General features: G+C 42.2%; 6 protein-coding genes and 1 long non-coding RNA gene across 11 annotated transcripts; 2 read left to right on the top strand and 5 right to left on the bottom strand.

The window, feature by feature from the left end:
- Nucleotides 1-526: 526 nt before the first annotated feature.
- LOC124205157 lies at nucleotides 527-5,142 on the bottom strand. Its single transcript, XR_006879218.1, has 9 exons — nucleotides 4,665-5,142; nucleotides 3,402-4,480; nucleotides 3,233-3,332; nucleotides 2,829-3,140; nucleotides 2,603-2,719; nucleotides 2,361-2,499; nucleotides 1,815-2,291; nucleotides 701-1,077; nucleotides 527-608 (listed from the first exon to the last, which is right to left on the bottom strand). It is a non-coding gene; the product is annotated as an uncharacterized LOC124205157 (long non-coding RNA).
- A 350-nt stretch (nucleotides 5,143-5,492) lies between these two features.
- On the bottom strand, nucleotides 5,493-5,980 carry LOC124205147 (histone H2A). Its single transcript, XM_046602510.1, has one exon. The coding sequence runs from the start codon at nucleotides 5,923-5,925 to the stop codon at nucleotides 5,545-5,547; it is 381 nt and encodes a 126-aa protein (XP_046458466.1). The 5' UTR covers nucleotides 5,926-5,980; the 3' UTR covers nucleotides 5,493-5,544.
- Nucleotides 5,981-6,229: 249 nt separating this feature from the next.
- LOC124205154 (histone H2B.3) lies at nucleotides 6,230-6,684 on the top strand. The gene has a single exon (XM_046602516.1). The coding sequence runs from the start codon at nucleotides 6,262-6,264 to the stop codon at nucleotides 6,631-6,633; it is 372 nt and encodes a 123-aa protein (XP_046458472.1). The 5' UTR covers nucleotides 6,230-6,261; the 3' UTR covers nucleotides 6,634-6,684.
- Nucleotides 6,685-7,301: 617 nt separating this feature from the next.
- On the bottom strand, nucleotides 7,302-7,801 carry LOC124205155 (histone H4). The gene has a single exon (XM_046602518.1). The coding sequence runs from the start codon at nucleotides 7,668-7,670 to the stop codon at nucleotides 7,359-7,361; it is 312 nt and encodes a 103-aa protein (XP_046458474.1). The 5' UTR covers nucleotides 7,671-7,801; the 3' UTR covers nucleotides 7,302-7,358.
- A 142-nt stretch (nucleotides 7,802-7,943) lies between these two features.
- LOC124205142 (histone H3) lies at nucleotides 7,944-8,450 on the top strand. Its single transcript, XM_046602505.1, has one exon. The coding sequence runs from the start codon at nucleotides 7,972-7,974 to the stop codon at nucleotides 8,380-8,382; it is 411 nt and encodes a 136-aa protein (XP_046458461.1). The 5' UTR covers nucleotides 7,944-7,971; the 3' UTR covers nucleotides 8,383-8,450.
- A 707-nt stretch (nucleotides 8,451-9,157) lies between these two features.
- On the bottom strand, nucleotides 9,158-9,990 carry LOC124205149 (WD repeat-containing protein 35-like). The gene is made up of 3 exons (XM_046602512.1): nucleotides 9,877-9,990; nucleotides 9,679-9,803; nucleotides 9,158-9,611 (listed from the first exon to the last, which is right to left on the bottom strand). Exons 1-3 carry the CDS (start codon nucleotides 9,955-9,957, stop codon nucleotides 9,443-9,445), a joined length of 375 nt encoding a protein of 124 aa, XP_046458468.1. The 5' UTR covers nucleotides 9,958-9,990; the 3' UTR covers nucleotides 9,158-9,442.
- A 266-nt stretch (nucleotides 9,991-10,256) lies between these two features.
- LOC124205116 (collagen alpha-1(I) chain-like) lies at nucleotides 10,257-17,385 on the bottom strand. Of its 5 annotated transcripts, XM_046602468.1 has the most exons (7): nucleotides 17,191-17,385; nucleotides 16,908-17,105; nucleotides 16,692-16,829; nucleotides 16,533-16,622; nucleotides 16,433-16,468; nucleotides 10,625-10,651; nucleotides 10,257-10,540 (listed from the first exon to the last, which is right to left on the bottom strand). In XM_046602468.1, the coding sequence occupies exons 1-7, from the start codon at nucleotides 17,342-17,344 to the stop codon at nucleotides 10,506-10,508; spliced, it is 678 nt and encodes a 225-aa protein (XP_046458424.1). In that variant the 5' UTR covers nucleotides 17,345-17,385; the 3' UTR covers nucleotides 10,257-10,505. The 5 variants fall into 5 exon arrangements, with proteins under 5 accessions (XP_046458424.1, XP_046458422.1, XP_046458421.1 ...); XM_046602466.1 differs by lacking the exons at nucleotides 16,433-16,468; nucleotides 16,533-16,622; nucleotides 16,692-16,829; nucleotides 16,908-17,105; nucleotides 17,191-17,385 and adding exons at nucleotides 10,715-10,840; nucleotides 10,910-11,026; nucleotides 11,093-11,299; nucleotides 14,342-14,564; XM_046602465.1 differs by lacking the exons at nucleotides 16,433-16,468; nucleotides 16,533-16,622; nucleotides 16,692-16,829; nucleotides 16,908-17,105; nucleotides 17,191-17,385 and adding exons at nucleotides 10,715-10,840; nucleotides 10,910-11,026; nucleotides 11,093-11,299; nucleotides 11,393-11,639.
- Between the last annotated feature and the right edge of the window lie 25 nt (nucleotides 17,386-17,410).

Raw genomic sequence — 17,410 nt, 5'->3', positions numbered from 1 at the left:
ATATAACACAATTCTTTTTATAAGTTTTTTGTTCATTGTTTCTAATTTATACCAAGTTTTGTTTATGAATTGTATCAATATATTTTCTCAACTTCAAAGTCTTTCATTTTTACAAAGGTCACCCACTTCCCCATTACTTATAAGATTTGATAAAATCTACAGTTACAAGTGTCTTTCGTAACTAATCCTTGAAATATCATCGTCGAACCACAAGAACATGTCCGTATGAATAAGGCAGTAGTCACCTCTAAAACATAAAACAAACAATTCACAATTCAGCAGCCTGGGTACTCCGCTGCCTTGGTGGTGTAGTACTCCGCTGCCTTGGTGGTGTAGTACTCCGCTGCCTTGGTGGTGTAGTACTCCTTTGATTGAGTATTGGAAGAATGCAATTGCTGCCGGGTAGGAGATGCTCATTCAATTGATAAATCGCCTTTTCTCTCTTGTTTTATCCAATTTTTTTTTCTCTTCCTGTTTAAACTTTACGGCTATTGCACCTATTGACATACATCCCTTGTCGTTAATACCCAAAGTCGGTGGAGTTCGGTACAGTGGTCAACACGTTGGCAACGATAGAACAACCAACAGCAGCACGACGTAAAAATAAACTGTAAATGAATAAAATAAAACATTTTCAGTTATTAATTAACAATTAGAGAACACGTGGAATAATTCAAATTATGTAAAACAGCAGATTTACCAATTGCGAATTGGTTGTGCATTGATGTGTAGCACTTCGGAGCTACAGTGTAGTAGTTGGGGGCAGCGTAGGTTGTAGTGTAACACTCGAGGGCGATGGTGGTGTAGTAAACAGGAGCCTCTGTTTGGTATTTGTTCGGGGAAGAGTAATACTTGAATTCCTCGGTGTAGTAAACTGGTGTAGTAAACTGGTGTAGTAAACCGGTGTAGCATACGTCCTTGTGTAACATACGGCCTTTTAGGTGTAGTAACTGGTTGCGTATGTTTGTTGTGTAGTAAGACGGTAGCATTGCGGTTTTGGTATCTGCCACACCCAGGGGCACCGGTACACCAGTGGACGACTCGACCGTCAACGATACACCAAACAACAGCACTAGACTATAAATTAACTGGATGTGAACATTAAAATATTTAACTATTAGTGACACATGAACAAATGTAAGAAAGTCTATATGATACAAAACTCCATGTAAAATAAACGAATTACCCATGATTGAGAATTGGAAGAAAGCAGTTGTTGCCGGGTCGGAGATGCTCACTAGACTAATCTCTATCACCTTCCTTATCTCCTTTTATACGACTTTTTCTAACCCCGATTTACCTCTCAACTCAAGCCTTTCAGCAATTCTACCTTTTTGATAATGATGAAACACGTCCCGTTGTTACCCAACCTCTACACCACTACATGGCACATTTTACGAAATAATCTCCGTCACCTTTAAATTAGCAATTGACATTGGAGAAATGAAAAGAGAATGATTGAAAAAATGAAGTAACATGAAAAAATAAAAAGGCCTTACGGTCAGATGCAAGTTGAGTGTCAACAACGCTTCATTGGTTATTCTACTCGAGTGATTCCTAGCAGAAAATAAGCTTCAGCCTGGCAACTCATGAGCCGCACACATTTAACTATACCAACAAATTTCAACACAAAACCCCACGTGTTATGTAGAACTTCTTTAAAATAAGTCGAAAGGCACGAAAGCACTTCTATCCCTTTATCAAAATATTGTCTCTACCCTGACTACTTCACTTAAAAAATAAAAAAATATTCCAGAAGTTAATCTTGTAGAAGAGACACAAGAGGAATAAAGCAAGACCCGTTGGGCCCATACCTGTTTCCATTTCTGGCTTCGCCATTATGTAGTGAATTGGAGAAGCGTAGGTTGTGATGTAACATTCAGGTGCCTTTGTTGTGTAGTAACTCGGGGCAGTGGAATACTTCGCAGCTTTGGTGCAGAATGTCGGAGCAGCCTAAGTAGTAGCTCGGGTGCCTTGGTTGTGTAGTACTTGGGAGCTTCGGTAGGTGTAACGTAGGTTGTGGTGTAGTAAACTGGAGCATCAGTGTAGTATTCCGGTTCAATGTAGTACTAAGAAGCAGCCGCTGTGCAGTAATAACGGCTGCCTCAGATGTGGTTGTGTAGCTCAGGGCGGCGTAGTGAACTGGGGCAGCGTAGGTTGTGGTGCAGTACTCCGGTCACTTGGTGGTGTAAGCTGGGGCAGCGTAGATTGCAGTGTAGTACTTCGATGGCACTTCGGTGTAGTATTCGATTGCTTTAGTGGTGTAATAAACTGGAGCCTCGGTGTAGTAGCTGGGAACAAAATAGTAATTGGGAGCATCAGTATAGTAAGCTGCAGCAGCGTAGGTTGTAGTGTAATACTCTGGAGCTTTGATGGTGCAATAGTTGGGAGCCTTAGTGTAGTACTCAGGCGCTTTGGTGAAGTAACTCGGGGCCACCGTATCCAGGAGAAATCGGTACACTCGTGGTCGACCCAACAGCAACACAACGCCATAATTAACTGTACAGTAAACAATTTAAAAATTAATTTCAATTATAGCTCATCATATCAACTAGAAATGACATAGAATTGTTTCATGACTCAAATTAAAATGAATATTTACCCATGATTGCGAACTGGTTACACAGTGAAGAATCAATTGATGATCAATAGTGCACTGCAGTTGCTATTGCCGTATCGGAGATGATCACTCGACTGATTTCTTTGACCTTTTTTTTTCCTTTAATACGACAGACAATAAACAATTTGAATATTAAATATATTCAATAAATGGCATATAATGAAAAAAAGACAATAAAAATCGCCAAAAAAAGTTAAAGAATATTTACTCATTGCGAAATGATTTTAGAATGAAGAATGCATTTGGTGACGAATTGTGCACAGCAGTTGCCATGTTGGAGATCCTCACTCAACTGATTTCAAATGCCTTTTCTCTCTCCTTTTATACGATTTTTTTTCTACCCCTAACCTCTTAAGTCTTGCGGCTATTGTACCTGCTTGATAATGATGACACTTCCCATTCTCACCCAACCTCTACTCCACATGACACGTTTAACGTAATGGTATCTCCGTGACCTTCGAAATTGACGAAAATGGAAACTTGCCTTTCCTTTTTTAGGTTGACGTTGCTGGGGATGGGTCTACAAAAACCAATATCAAAATGAATGCCAAATGGCTGAGCCTTGCGGCTATTGTATCTGCTTGATAATGATGCAACACGTGTCGTCCTCACCCAACCTCTCCGCCGTCGCATGACACTTTTACGTAATATTCCCCGCGACCTTCAAGCGTGAAGGACATGCAAACTGGCCGGCCCGTCTGTAGATTGAACTCTACAATGGTAATTGAAAAATAATTAATAAACACTGCATCAGTTGGAACATGTTAAAAATATACAGTACCTCCGCATAAAATGGACACAGCCGTGGCTACCTACCACGGCTGTCATGAAACTGGCTGCTAGGCCAGAGCCGGAGCCACTTTCGTTAAGATCCAAATGAAGACGTTAAATCGGCCAAACCAGCTCGCACGACTCTTCCTTCGTCATCCCGTTGCAGTAAAACATTGGCGGATTTCACGTCACGGTGGACCATAACTGAACCGCCCGGTTTCTGCTGACTGGAATGCAGTAGATGGAGAGTTTCGCGGTGAGATGGCGAGCGATCAGCATCATTTGATTCACGTCTAATTTGAATTTGCTGTTTTTAGCTTGGCCACCGAAAAGACATTCAAAAAAGAGTCCCTCCGTTGGGGAATTGAAAGAAGAGCGAGACTCTATTCGATGTTTCACCATCACTCGATTCGTTATCCATACAAATACGGAGCAGTCCAATAATATCGGACTGCTGAAAGGGCTTCAACCTATCGTTTAATCATCTTGGCGAACGATCGAGCCTCGACGACTGTGCTGCAACGCCAAGGAGAGCGGATTTCTTTGACGGCTACTTGACATCCATGCCAAGTTCCTTTGAAGACTTCTCCACGCCCAATCGGCTCCTGATAGTTGTCGGCTATCTTTCCAATGCGACGACGGTTGACAACGACAGCTCCGGTTGAGGTGATCACATTGCTCAATCGGACGTGCAGAAGATCAATTTCAATCAGAATTTTAGAAGAGACACAAGATGAGGTAGAAGAATTCTTTTCAGGAGCACACAAAGTTCGGCTTCTTGCTCCAGTGGAAATAGCTGCAGATGTCGATTTGTCAATGACAACCGGCTGGAACAGCTTGTTTGGCTTTGGCTTCCTGCCAACTAAACTCCAATTCCTGAATCTTCTTCTGTAGTTCCAGCATCCACTATAGATCTTCCAACTGAGAAACTCTTTCTTTTGAATCCAAACGTTCCACTGGCTCCGGTTAATTGATTTGGGAAGGTAGTGAATCGGGAACTGGCACATAAATAGGTGATGCATAGATATTTTGAATAGCCTGTGATTGTTGATGATGTGGCCGAATATCCCAATGGAACATATTGGCGTTCTAAAAGAAAAATTAAATGTTATGAAACATAACAGAACTATGTGCTAAGAGCAGTAAACGAGAAATGAATGGAATATTTACAAAATTAAGAAGGAATCATGTTATTATCCATTAAGCGATCAAGTGAAATTATCATTATAGGATAGGTTGAAAACTAGGCAGTTCAAAATAGAAAAAATAATACCAAAATGTTCACCAAGTGAAAATTCCAGTTCATTCAAGGTTTCATTTGCTCAAGACTCAAGAGAGTACATTACGGAAATTAGACTTTTAAATGAATGAAAAAGTAAGTCGGCTTTCCAAATTGTTAAATGCGTGTGGGAACCACATCTTAACCATAATAAGGTTGGCTATACAAATATAACAAACAAGTTTTAATTTCACTACCAGGAGCACCTGATTGCTCACTTTCGTTTTACAATATCGCATGATCGATGTAAATTGTAAACTCTTCTTTACAGCCATTCAATGTTCGTCAAAAGGTTTCATAGTAAAACTGCGATACCAGGTGTCAGATACTCTAATAATGCTATTATTCACGAAAACTATGATAGATTACTAAATCCCTGAGAATAAGAATTATCATGGGGATCGTTGTCACAACACTAGCCACTGTTACCAATACGCCAGGCGGCGGCCATTTTGAATTATTTGAAGAACCTAAAATTGAGGGGGAGGGGGCAAGGTTGCATGATGAATTTGAACAAGGTGGATCATAAACTCATACGTACCAGAGTAATAGCATGTTTTCTTTTGTGTATGGACTATGGAGAAAAAATGTCCCTCTCCCCTGGTAATAGATAAATCTATGCGATGATAATAATAATAATTGTAAAATTTGAAAGTTGTTCTTTCATAGTCGGAAAAACCTAACACCAGTAAAAGAAACATAAAATTAGGTTGAACAGAAACAATTCAATAATCACTTGCAACTATACGAAATTTGCACAAGTTGAACCAGATTGAAATGTACGAAATGTAGCAATCAACAAATTTCTTTTTTCCAAAGCAGATTGGTGGCCCTTAAAAGGGCCGATTATTTAAAGACGAGAGGAACAGGAAATTTAAGCCTTGGCGGGTTTGTCGGTCTTTTTGGGCAAGAGAACGGCCTGGATGTTGGGCAAAACACCACCCTGAGCGATGGTGACACCGGAGAGAAGTTTGTTCAACTCTTCGTCGTTGCGGATGGCCAATTGCAAGTGACGAGGGATGATACGGGTCTTCTTGTTGTCACGGGCGGCGTTACCGGCCAACTCGAGGACCTCAGCGGCCAAGTACTCCATGACGGCAGCCAAGTAGACGGGGGCGCCGGCACCGACGCGCTCAGCGTACGATCCCTTGCGGAGCATTCGGTGGATACGACCGACGGGGAATTGAAGTCCGGCCCTGCTGGAACGGGTCTTTGACTTTCCCTTTACCTTGCCTCCTTTGCCACGGCCAGACATGTTTAGATTAAGAGTAAGTTAACGCGGTTCCTCAAATCAAGGAACAAGTGATGTATACAATATGAAAAATCGACGTTTATATAGTCGCTTGATGTCGGATTCAGAATGCAATCTTGGTAGCCAAACAGTAAAGTTTTATTTGCCCCGCCTTTCTTTCATCTCTCCCTGATTGTCACTAGCTCCGCCCCCAAGTGAACATCTGCTGCTACACGTAAGTCTCGTGGAGACGCGAGTTTTGGCTACCATCAAGTAGTGAGGGGGAGCCACCTTCAATATAAAAACGAAATTTGAAGTGACGGTCGTTACTTTCTTTATCAAATTTACTCAAGTCCTAGAATGCCCCCCAAGGTTAGCGGAAAAGCAGCGAAGAAGGCCGGCAAGGCCCAGAAAAACATTGCCAAAGGAGACAAGAAGAAGAAGCGCAAGAGGAAGGAGAGCTACGCCATTTACATCTACAAAGTGTTGAAGCAGGTCCACCCCGACACTGGCATCTCCTCCAAAGCCATGACCATCATGAACAGCTTCGTCAACGACATTTTCGAGCGCATCGCTGGAGAGTCGTCCCGTCTTGCCCATTACAACAAGCGTTCGACCATCACTAGCCGGGAAATCCAGACGGCCGTCCGTCTGCTTTTGCCCGGTGAGTTGGCTAAGCACGCCGTGTCTGAAGGGACCAAGGCAGTGACCAAGTACACCAGCACCAAGTAGATCGTTCATCTTGATCTCTCTACCAACCAAACGGCCCTTTTCAGGGCCACCAAATTTTCAAGAAATGAAAAACATTAACTGCTCTTAACATTTCTTGTCTAATCGGGTTCTAAACTCAACCTAATTTGTTCATTAGTGCGACGGAACTTTATGAAATACTGTTATCTTGAGTTTTTCTCTATATATCTCCAGTGTAGTTCGACGTTGTGCTTAATTTCTTTCTCTACTGTTGCATTTTAAGATTGGCATATCCGGTTCAATGCGTTGTTATCACCCTATTCATTTGATTCAGTGATATTAAAATTGATCTCCGCAGCAACTTCTTTTACATACTAAGGAACTCTTACCATAAATCATTGTTTTGTTAAATATGACCGAAAGTCAAAAATAAAAATGCTGTAAAATCTGAGAAAACCGGAGAAAACAATTCCATCTGGATATTTTTCGATTGGAGTTATTTGGCTAAACACAGTTTACGTATCACAATACAAATATCTTTTAGGACGCATGATCACTTTACATTGCTTCAAAGTCTGCTATATCAAATCTAAATAAGCAAGATAAAATAGAATAACGATAAATTCAAGGATTTTGTTCTTCGAGCTTGTATAAAGATGACAAGAATATGGTTTAAGTGGTTGAGAAATCTTTTTCTTTAAGTGAATGGTGGCCCTGAAAAGGGCCGATTGGATTGAAAGATCGGAGTATGAATAGCTAGAAAAGATTTAACCGCCGAAACCGTACAGAGTGCGGCCCTGGCGTTTCAATGCGTAGACGACATCCATGGCCGTCACCGTCTTCCTCTTGGCGTGTTCAGTGTAGGTGACGGCGTCACGAATCACGTTCTCAAGGAACACCTTCAACACACCACGGGTCTCCTCGTAGATGAGACCAGAGATTCGCTTGACACCACCACGACGGGCAAGACGACGGATGGCCGGCTTGGTGATTCCCTGGATGTTGTCACGCAAAACTTTGCGATGACGTTTGGCGCCTCCCTTGCCGAGTCCTTTTCCTCCTTTGCCGCGACCAGTCATTTTCGAAAGAGTTTCAGAACGAGTTTGACAACAAACTGAATGTCAAATGTTTTCACCAGGGCCCCTTTATATACCAATCAATCCGGTGGGAAATCCATCCGCATTGGTTGAGCTTAACAGCCACCCCAACTCAGGTCAACAAAGCCCAACCCCAAGCTTTGTATTCCTCAACTTCCCTCCCATTTTCCCAACAACCAATTGCTGAAAAGAGATCCCATACATTCCTCAACGTCTTCCGTCCCCCCTATATAAACCCATCATCCCTCCACCGATTCATAATCTCAACTTTCAGTCGTTCGACATGGCCCGTACCAAGCAAACCGCTCGTAAATCCACCGGTGGCAAGGCGCCCCGCAAACAGTTGGCCACCAAAGCTGCTCGCAAAAGTGCCCCGGCCACTGGAGGAGTCAAGAAACCCCATCGTTATCGTCCCGGCACCGTCGCCCTTCGTGAGATCCGTCGCTACCAAAAGTCGACCGAGCTTCTGATCCGCAAGTTGCCATTCCAGCGCTTGGTCAGAGAAATCGCCCAGGATTTCAAGACCGACTTGCGTTTCCAGAGCTCGGCCGTCATGGCTCTGCAGGAGGCCAGCGAGGCTTACTTGGTGGGTCTTTTCGAAGACACCAACTTGTGCGCCATCCACGCCAAGCGAGTCACCATCATGCCTAAAGACATCCAGCTCGCCCGTCGTATCCGTGGTGAACGAGCGTAAACGACTCTAGCCCCTTTTAACAAATCGGCCCTTTTCAGGGCCACTACTTACTATAGAAAATTAATCGATTCTTAATCTGAATGATCCCTCACCTCAACAATGTAGTTAAGTCTCGTTATTCTTATTGTTATATTGGTAAATGTTTACGCAAGTTTTTTATTGTTAGTCTACGTCGATTGAACGTAACGATTCTCTAAAATTTATTTATTTCAAGTATTGTTTTAGCAATTCTAACATCTGTTGTTTTCTTGTTTAACATTAATTTCTACTAATTCAATATTACTATGACATACTTACAGTTCAGGTTATCTCTAATTTAGTAAACAAACATTCAATTCAAACTTACAATTTCAATGTCCTTCCGAATCTGACTTCAGTTACTACAGGAAACAATCACTTGAATTTAGCAGCCTCTTTTCACCAACTTGGTGTTTCACAGCCAATACATTGACATACTAAAGGAAAAATTCCAGATATTTTCACTGCTCTTTCACTCAAAATTTAGATTTTAATCCGACATCGAATCTCACAAGTTAATGTTTACATCAACTGCACCGAGTTGCCAAATTGACGATCTCAATTTTGCTTCAGACCATTTTCCTTTGTCTTAAACTTTATTACTTCATACAATATTGATTTTCAAATGACGCATTTCTTAGGTCTATCTGAATTTTCTACACTGAACAATAAATAGTAAGTGCCATCCTAGTTTTTGTCAAAATGTGACTTAAAATATGCAGGGGAGAGCGAGTGCACGTACTAATACGTAAAGAACGATAGCAAGATTCCCTTATATTTCAACGTTAATCACAAAAAAAAATGCACGACCTAACGAGCATAGACAAACAATAAATAAATACTGTCGGTTTCAAATACAAATCCGACTTAAAAAAGGGCGAATCATTACACAGAGCGTAAATGTGTTTCTATCTGCATTATTATGCAACCACGATCATTGATATGAAAATCATTTTGAGATCTGTTTTGATATGGATGACACGAATGTGTGGACGGATTAAATTAACAGTTTTGATACATTCATGGTGGAAAATCCAGCGTTTTAAATAGGGGAATGACAAAGTGGACAAGAATTTCTTGTAAGCACGTCGTGCTCTGCAGCGCTATGCTTGCAAACTCTGCAAGTCCAAATCAACGAAGTATCCATTAAAGGTCTCCCTGTAGCCACGCAACTTGAGAATCGATTGTTGCATTCCGGGCAGTTATTCGACCTATAATCACAAAGAAACGGCTTGAATTAATTTACAATCGAGTAATCTAGATATTTTGGATGAGTACCAGTCTTGAATATCAGTTGCGCAGTGGGGGCATTCAATCTGGCTAGATCGACCATCTTTGGGTGGATATTTGGTGAAAATATCCAATGCCAAGAGGCTGTAACTCTCGCGGTCGGCTGGACTTAACTGTATAAGATATCATTTTCAAGATAGAAATAATTATTAATTGAAAACACAGAATGTCTACAATTTTCCTTACAGAAGGAATGGATTCCAGGCAAGTGAAAGCTTTTGAACAAACGTTGAAACACTTGTTGAGAGCGCTAGCCAGGGCCAACATTGAGAACACGGTCTCTTCGTCAAGGATATCGGTGTAATCGATAATGAGGTACATTTTGATTCTGATTGGAATCCAACCGAACAATTTTCAAGAGACCATCGTCACCCCCACAAGCTAAATATCCATTTTCTTTGTCCCAGTTAATACATTTTAACAAAATGCTGTTTGGAATAGCAATTTTTTTACTGAGGTAGACAAACATCTTCTTGTGGTTTCAAGTTTCTGTTTGAATACACTTGTCAATGGCAGTTAGGTAGTGTTTCAAGAATACGAAAAATAAATAAAGTTGCGAGAAACAATTTACTTGTTGAGGTTTTTTATTGCCGTTTGTTGATTGAACCCATCATTGACGAGTTAATACAAACTTAATTTTGATTGAAGACGGTTAATGTTAGTTAAGTACATCTATATCCCAAGATCCCATATTCCTATAACAAATACCAGCACCAACTACGTTTTCGGAATAAACTTTTGGGCAATGACGGTAATAAACCTGTCGGCCCCCATACTGCCTTCCCAACACATTTTAAAGGGCAGCTGTCTAGTTTTTAAGGGCCGGGTGGACCAGCTGGACCAGCAGGACCTGAAAAAATTCAAAAAAAAGTTCAATTTAAAGAAATTCCATTTTCTAACCTGTGATTCCAATTTAAAACAGGTCAAATTTTACCTGCTGGACCTGCGGGACCTGCGGGACCTGTAAAAAATGAACATGAATAACTCCAGCTTGAATAAATGTTCAATTAAATGTTCAAAATACCTGCTGGGCCGGCGGGGCCTGGGGGACCATCTGCGCCAGCCGGACCCGAAGGACCGGCTGCTCCGTCAGCTCCAGCAGGACCAGCTGCCCCAGCTGCTCCGATGGCTCCAGCTGGACCTGGTGGACCTATAAGAGAGGACCTGGAAGATTAGATGGCCAAGAAGAAACTGGGAAAAACTTAAATGTTCAAAATACCTGGTGGGCCAGGAGGGCCTGGAGGACCCGGAATACCAGCTGGGGTTGGAGCGGGGCCTGGGGCTGGTGCGGGGCCTGGGGCTGGTGCGGGTCCTGGGGCTGGAGGACCTGGAGGACCTGTGGTAAAATAATAATGATGCTGAATTGATATGCCAGGCAGAAATTTAAAATCTATCTATTGACCTGGTGGCCCTCTGAGGGCAGAAATCAATCCAGAAAGTGCAGCCTTTTTCAGTCCAAAGAATCGGGGCTCCGATCCTGATCGAAATATTTCGAGTCCTGATTCATCTCCTTGCTGTTCAGTAGGACGGTAATAATCAGCCTGCGGTGGATGCATTGGATAGTAAGAAGAGTAAGATGATCCAGCAACTGGGCCATAGTAAGGACGAGCTGCAAAAATGTTCAGAAAGACGTTATGAAATTGTATTACTGTACAGATACATCCACCATTAAAGTTCAGTAGTATTACTAGGCTAAATTTACCTTGTTGAGGATATCTTCGTTGATATTGGCTTTCGGCGAGTGTTTGCTCTGCATTCCCGGCCAGTAATAGCGCCAACAGAGTAGAGTACGGAGTCTGGTCTACCTGTTGGACGGAATTGCGGTAGTAAGGATCGACATTGGCCGAGCCGATGGTCATGAGAGCCACGAAACAGCTGCAGAACACTAGAGAAGACAACATTTTTCTTAGGTGGTCGGTTGCTGATTGTTCCATCTCGATGGTCTACCTCCTTTTATACTTCATCCGTCCATTTGTAGACGATGATGGCAGTCTGGTAGCGACTTTTCTGGGCCGCTACTTGGTTGCGACGGGGGGTCCGATTTTTATTTGTTCCTGCGATGAAATTCAACAATTATTCTACGTCCTTCCCGATTTGCATACAAAGATGTAGGGTGCGTCTCAAAGTGAAGCCGGGCATAACGTAACCCTTTTCAGAAAGAATTAGGGATCGTGGGTGTTCGTTGACAGTGACGGATCATTTATCGGATTGAACAAAATGCAATCTGCTGTCGTAAGCTACGCAATCTCTATGATATTCACGAATAGACCCACTGCGGACAACTGAAGCCGGCCAATGTTCGCTGCTGACCTTCTGGTCTTGATGGATAGGCTTCAGGGGTTCAAAGAACTAGACTGACTTTTGCGCTTTTACATACGAGAATTTCCTGTTGAGTCGGTGTTGAGTGGAGGAGGAACTTGTAAGTTATAACACGGTATCCAGCACAACGGCATCATGTTTATACTAGAAGTCTGTAATTTTCTATTATTGCATACATCCAAATTCAAAAGCGAATTTAAAAAGCGTTTAAGGGTTGCTTTGTATAGGGATAGAATGTGTACTTGATGCTATTACTGTTATATTCATATGACAATCAGTGTGGACACTTCCATGAAATTCTCGCTAATCTACTGAATGATCTAACCTTCGTTGGAAATTTTGAATAATAGAAACTGAAAAGACTTAATTTACAAACATCTTGCGGAATTAGCTGAAACACGGAACTAAAGATCCCAACCACTTTCACTCCCAAGATTTGAAATTCTAACTTTTCTTTTATATTGTGACTGAATTTTTAAGTGATTGAGCAGACTCGGCACTATTATGCATTCATCACACTCAGCGTGATCGCCATCCACAGCCTATCCAAGGGGGGTTTCAGATGGGCCGCTGTGACCGGCTGAAAAGATCGGGAGAATATTGAGGAATTACCTTAGCCTTGATCTTCCGCCATATAGCCGGACGGATCCTACACGCTCGACCATAACAACCCAATAAGTGCAATACACGAAGGTCTTGGAAAACCAGACGTTGCTCATGCGACTTTGACCGTGATAGTGAAAGCGGATGATGACCCTAAAAAGAACATCTCATCAGTTTTGCTGTATCGTGTTTCAACAGTATAAGGATCAGTTGCATTTCAAGGAGAATTTTATTTAAAAGCTTTCATCACCGCTTATACGTGGATGTAGGCCTATTAAGCGATCCGATCTAATGATACGAAATTGACATTTACAAAGTGTTGAAATAGGTTCACCCTGACAATAGCATATTTCACCCAAAAACCATGACCGTCTTGTCCCTTTTCAGGGCTTCCAAATGTTAAAGAAACGACAAAGATCTAACTTCTTTTGACACACTGTTTAATCAAATCCAAAACTCGCCCGATTGGCTGGAAAATACGATTTAACTTTCGGAAATCTTTCGTATTCAGAATTTGATGTTCAGTATATTCAAAGGGCTTATATTTGATCTCACGTTTTCACATAACAATGGCGATTAAGATAATAGAATCCACATATTATATAGTTGAACATGTTTCAGTAGCTAGTGTTGCATGTCTTTGAGATAGGCCTACTCTTTCGGGCATCTAAAGGCAACATTTCCTTCACAAGGTATTTCGCTTTGCGGGGAAACTAGTGACTATAACAAGTCACAAAATAATTCGATCAATACCGTTATAAGAAACAATAGTCATATTTGATTGCGGTTTATTTATTGAATCCATTATTAAAGAGTTAATACAACTTCAAGTTTATTTGAGAATGGTTAATGTTAGTTAAGTGCCTCTATATCCCCCAGATCCCATTCCTTTTACAAATACCAGTACCAACAATGTTTTTGAAATAAGACAATATTGCAATTAACTTTCCCGTCCTCGTGGTGTATATGCTATTACCAGCTAACAAGCCTTTTTAACGACCAGCAGGGCCAGCTGGACCTGCTGGACCTGGAAAAATTCAAAAAAAGTTCAATTTGAAGAAATTATTTTTTCTAAACTTGGTTCCAATTTTTAAAAATGTCAAATTTTACCTGCGGGACCTGCGGGACCTGCTGGGCCTGCTGGGCCGGGAGGTCCGACAGGACCAATTGCGCCGGCTGCTCCAGCTGGTCCAGCCGGTCCATCTTTTCCAGCCGTTCCAGCTGGTCCTACAGATCCAATAGCACCTATTGGGCCAGCAGCGCCTGGTGGGCCAGGAGGACCTGGAGGACCCGGAATACCAGCTGGGGTTGGAGCTGGGCCTGGAGCCGGAGCGGGCCCTGGGGCTGGGGCTGGAGGACCTGGTGGGCCTGTGGTAAAAAATCATTATGATGAATCGATTTTACATAGCTATCATAAGAAAAGTGTAAGAGATGCTATATTACCTGGTGGCCCCCTCAGGGCAGAAATCAATCCAGAAAGTGTAGCCTTTTTCAATCCAAAGAATCGGGGCTCTGATCCTGAACGAAACAATGCTGATGATTCATCTCCTTGCTGTTGATTGGGAAGGTAATAATCAGCCTGTGATGGCGGGGAGAATACTGGATAGTAGGAAGGGTAAAACGACGATCCCATAGAACTATAATAAGGTCGAGCTGCGATGTGTAGATTAAGAATGACTTTACTTCTTGATTCACTGATCATTATTATTATATACTAGGCTAAATTTACCTCGGTGATGATATCTTCGTTGATATTGGCTTTCGGCGAGTGTTTGCTCTGAATTTCCGGCCAGTAATAGCGCCAACAGAGTAGAGTACGGAGTCTGGTCTACCTGTTGGACGGAATTGCGGTAATAAGGATCGACATTGGCCGAGCCGATGGTCATGAGAGCCACGAAACAGCTGCAAAACACTAGCGAAGACAACATTTTTCTTTGGTGGTCGGTTTCTGATTGTTCCATCTCGATGGTCTACCTCCTTTTATACTTCATCCGTCCATCATTTGTGGACGATGATGGTATAGTCTAGTAGCGACTTTTCTGGGCCGTTACTTGGTTGTGACGGGGGGTCCGATTTTTATTTGTTTCTACGATGAAATTCACGGAAAATTCCAACAATTATTCGACGTCTGTCTTAATTTTCAAACAAAGATCTAGGGTCCGTCTCAACAGTCAAGCCGAGCATAAGGCAACCCTTTTCAGAATTAAGGATTACTGTTCGTGGGTGTTCCCTGACGGTGACGGATCATTTATCGGAATACACAAAATGTAGCCTGCTGTTGTAGATCATCTCTCTTCGGGATTCACGAATATATATAGACCCCCACTACGGATTTAACTGAAGCCGGCCAATGTTTGCTGCTGGCATTCTGGTCTTTATGGATAGCCTTCAGGAGTTCAATGAACAAGATTGACTTACGGGAGGAACTAAAACCTATATCAGTTTGACTTTAGAGTTAACTGTTGTATTAAATTTCCACCACGCACAAGCCTATGCTCTGATTTAGAAAAAAAGGGAATTTAAAACTGAATAGTATGTTGGATACGTTTTTCACATGAGTTATACGTAACAGTGGGATTAAATCCTTAAATAGATCCTTGTCATTCCATTTCAATGATCTGACCTCCGTTGGAAATTTGGAACATCCAGATACGAACATTTTGCCGAATTAGCTTAAAGACGGAACTAAAGAAGTCCCCAGTTCCAACCACTTTCACGCCCACATTGGAAAGTCAAACTTTTTTTTTATTTTGACTGATTTTTTAAATGATTGAGCAGACTCGGCTCCATACATCACACTCAGCGTGATCGCCATCCACAGCCTATCCAAGGGGGGTTTCAGATGGGCCGCTGCTGTGACTGGCTGGAAAGATCTGGAGAATATTGAGGAATTACCTTATCCTTGACCATTCGCCATAGCCGGGGCCTATACATTCGGCCACCAACCCAACATGTGAAATTGCATGAAGGTCTTGATGGAAACCCAGACGTTGCTGGTGCGGCTTTGACCTTTACGGCGAAAGCGGATGTTGACCCCAAAACGATCATCACTGATCAAATACGTATTTCTATGCAGTATAAGGATCGAGCATTCCGTTTCAAGGTGAAGTTTAAATTTCAAAGCTTTCATCGCCCTCGTATGAGGTGTTCTGATCTATACAGCGGTCCTATCTGCCTTCATTATACTTTAGTGGAATGCACTAAGACGAGATGAATAGATATATTGTCCGCAATCTCCGCATTTCAATCTTTTTTCAATCATCAATTTTATTTAAAGCTATAGGTATTTTAATATGACCCCGTATTATGACCCTTTTGTTCTGTATTGTGCTTGTGAGAACATTTAGTAGCCTAGAACTGAAATGTATATATACATAGTCAAAATTTGCTCATAATTTTAATTACTTTTATCATATTTGTGCTAAACCTGTGTTTAGCTCGATAAGTTTCTCCTATAAACAGTGATTTTTGTAATATGAGGGTTGAAATGCTTGAAAGAAAGTATAGACAAATAATTTGCCGCTAAACTACATTGTTTATTCAAGATGCAATTTCAAATATCAAGAGAATACAGAATCAAGTTCTAATTAAGTACACCTATTATTCCACTATAGGACCCACTCCGCTCATAAATACCACTAACCAAAACACGGATTGCAGTTATTAATTTCTAGTGAATTCTTCGGAGCCGGAAGTGCAAAACTTCTTAACGGCCAGCGCCAGCTGGGCCTGCTGGACCTGCTGGACCTGCGGGACCTGTGAAAAATCGACATGAATAACTCCAGCTTGATGAAATGTTCAATTAAATATGTTTAAATACCTGCTGGACCGGCGGGGCCAGTGGGGCCGGGAGGGCCTGAAAATTGTCAAAAATAATAAAAATAAAATAAAATAAAAATATAATGTAATAAGTGACTTACCTGCGGGACCTGGGGCACCATCTGCGCCAGCGGGACCAACAGGGCCGGTTGAACCAATAGCTCCAGCTGGACCAGCAGGACCAGGAGCACCTGAAAATGGTCAAAAAATAATTGTAACAAAATCGAATTAAATAATTGAATGTATATTAAGGGACTTACCAGCAGCACCAGCTGGACCAGGTGGGCCAGGAGGTCCAGCGGGGCCAGGAGGGCCAGCAGTTCCGGCTGGAGATGGGGCTGGAGCAGGTGCTGGGGCGGGTGCCGGAGCGGGTGCGGGTGCGGGTGGGCCAGGAGGACCTAATACGCAAAAAAGAAGAAGTTGAAATTAAATTAAATCTGAATAAAAAATCCTTAGTAAATTTCCAAGTTGATTACCAGGAGGACCTCTCAAAGCAGTGATCAGGTCAGCAATAGATGGTCTGAGTCCAAAGAAACGGGGCTCATATCCGGACCGGAAGAAATCGGCTTCCGGCTCATCTCCCTGCACTTGATCGGGACGGTAGATATCAGCCTGTGGTGGATACACCGGATAATACTGAGGATAACGAGCGACCGGTCCAGCAAAATAGCGTGCTAAAAGAAATATAACACAAAGTTAGTATACTATCAAATTGAATGCAATTTTGTTGAATGGCAAAAAATAGAAATAGAGTTAAACCGTTTTTGGGATGTCTTTGGTACTGACTCTCGGCGACGGACAGGTCGGCATTGTCGACGATCAGTTCGGGATCCAACAATTGGCTGCCGGTGGTGACCGAGCCGATGGACAGGAAAGCCACGAAACAGCTGCAGAAGAGCAAAGAAGTGAACATTTTGTTTCGATTGCTGGATGATTTGTGATGTCTTCTGCTCGGCGGCGTACCTCCTTTTATACTTCT

The sequence above is a fragment of the Daphnia pulex genome, chromosome 10 (genome assembly GCF_021134715.1).
Source record: "Daphnia pulex isolate KAP4 chromosome 10, ASM2113471v1".
Lineage (NCBI taxonomy): Eukaryota > Metazoa > Arthropoda > Branchiopoda > Diplostraca > Daphniidae > Daphnia > Daphnia pulex.
This window is presented reverse-complemented; position numbering and strand designations above follow the sequence as displayed.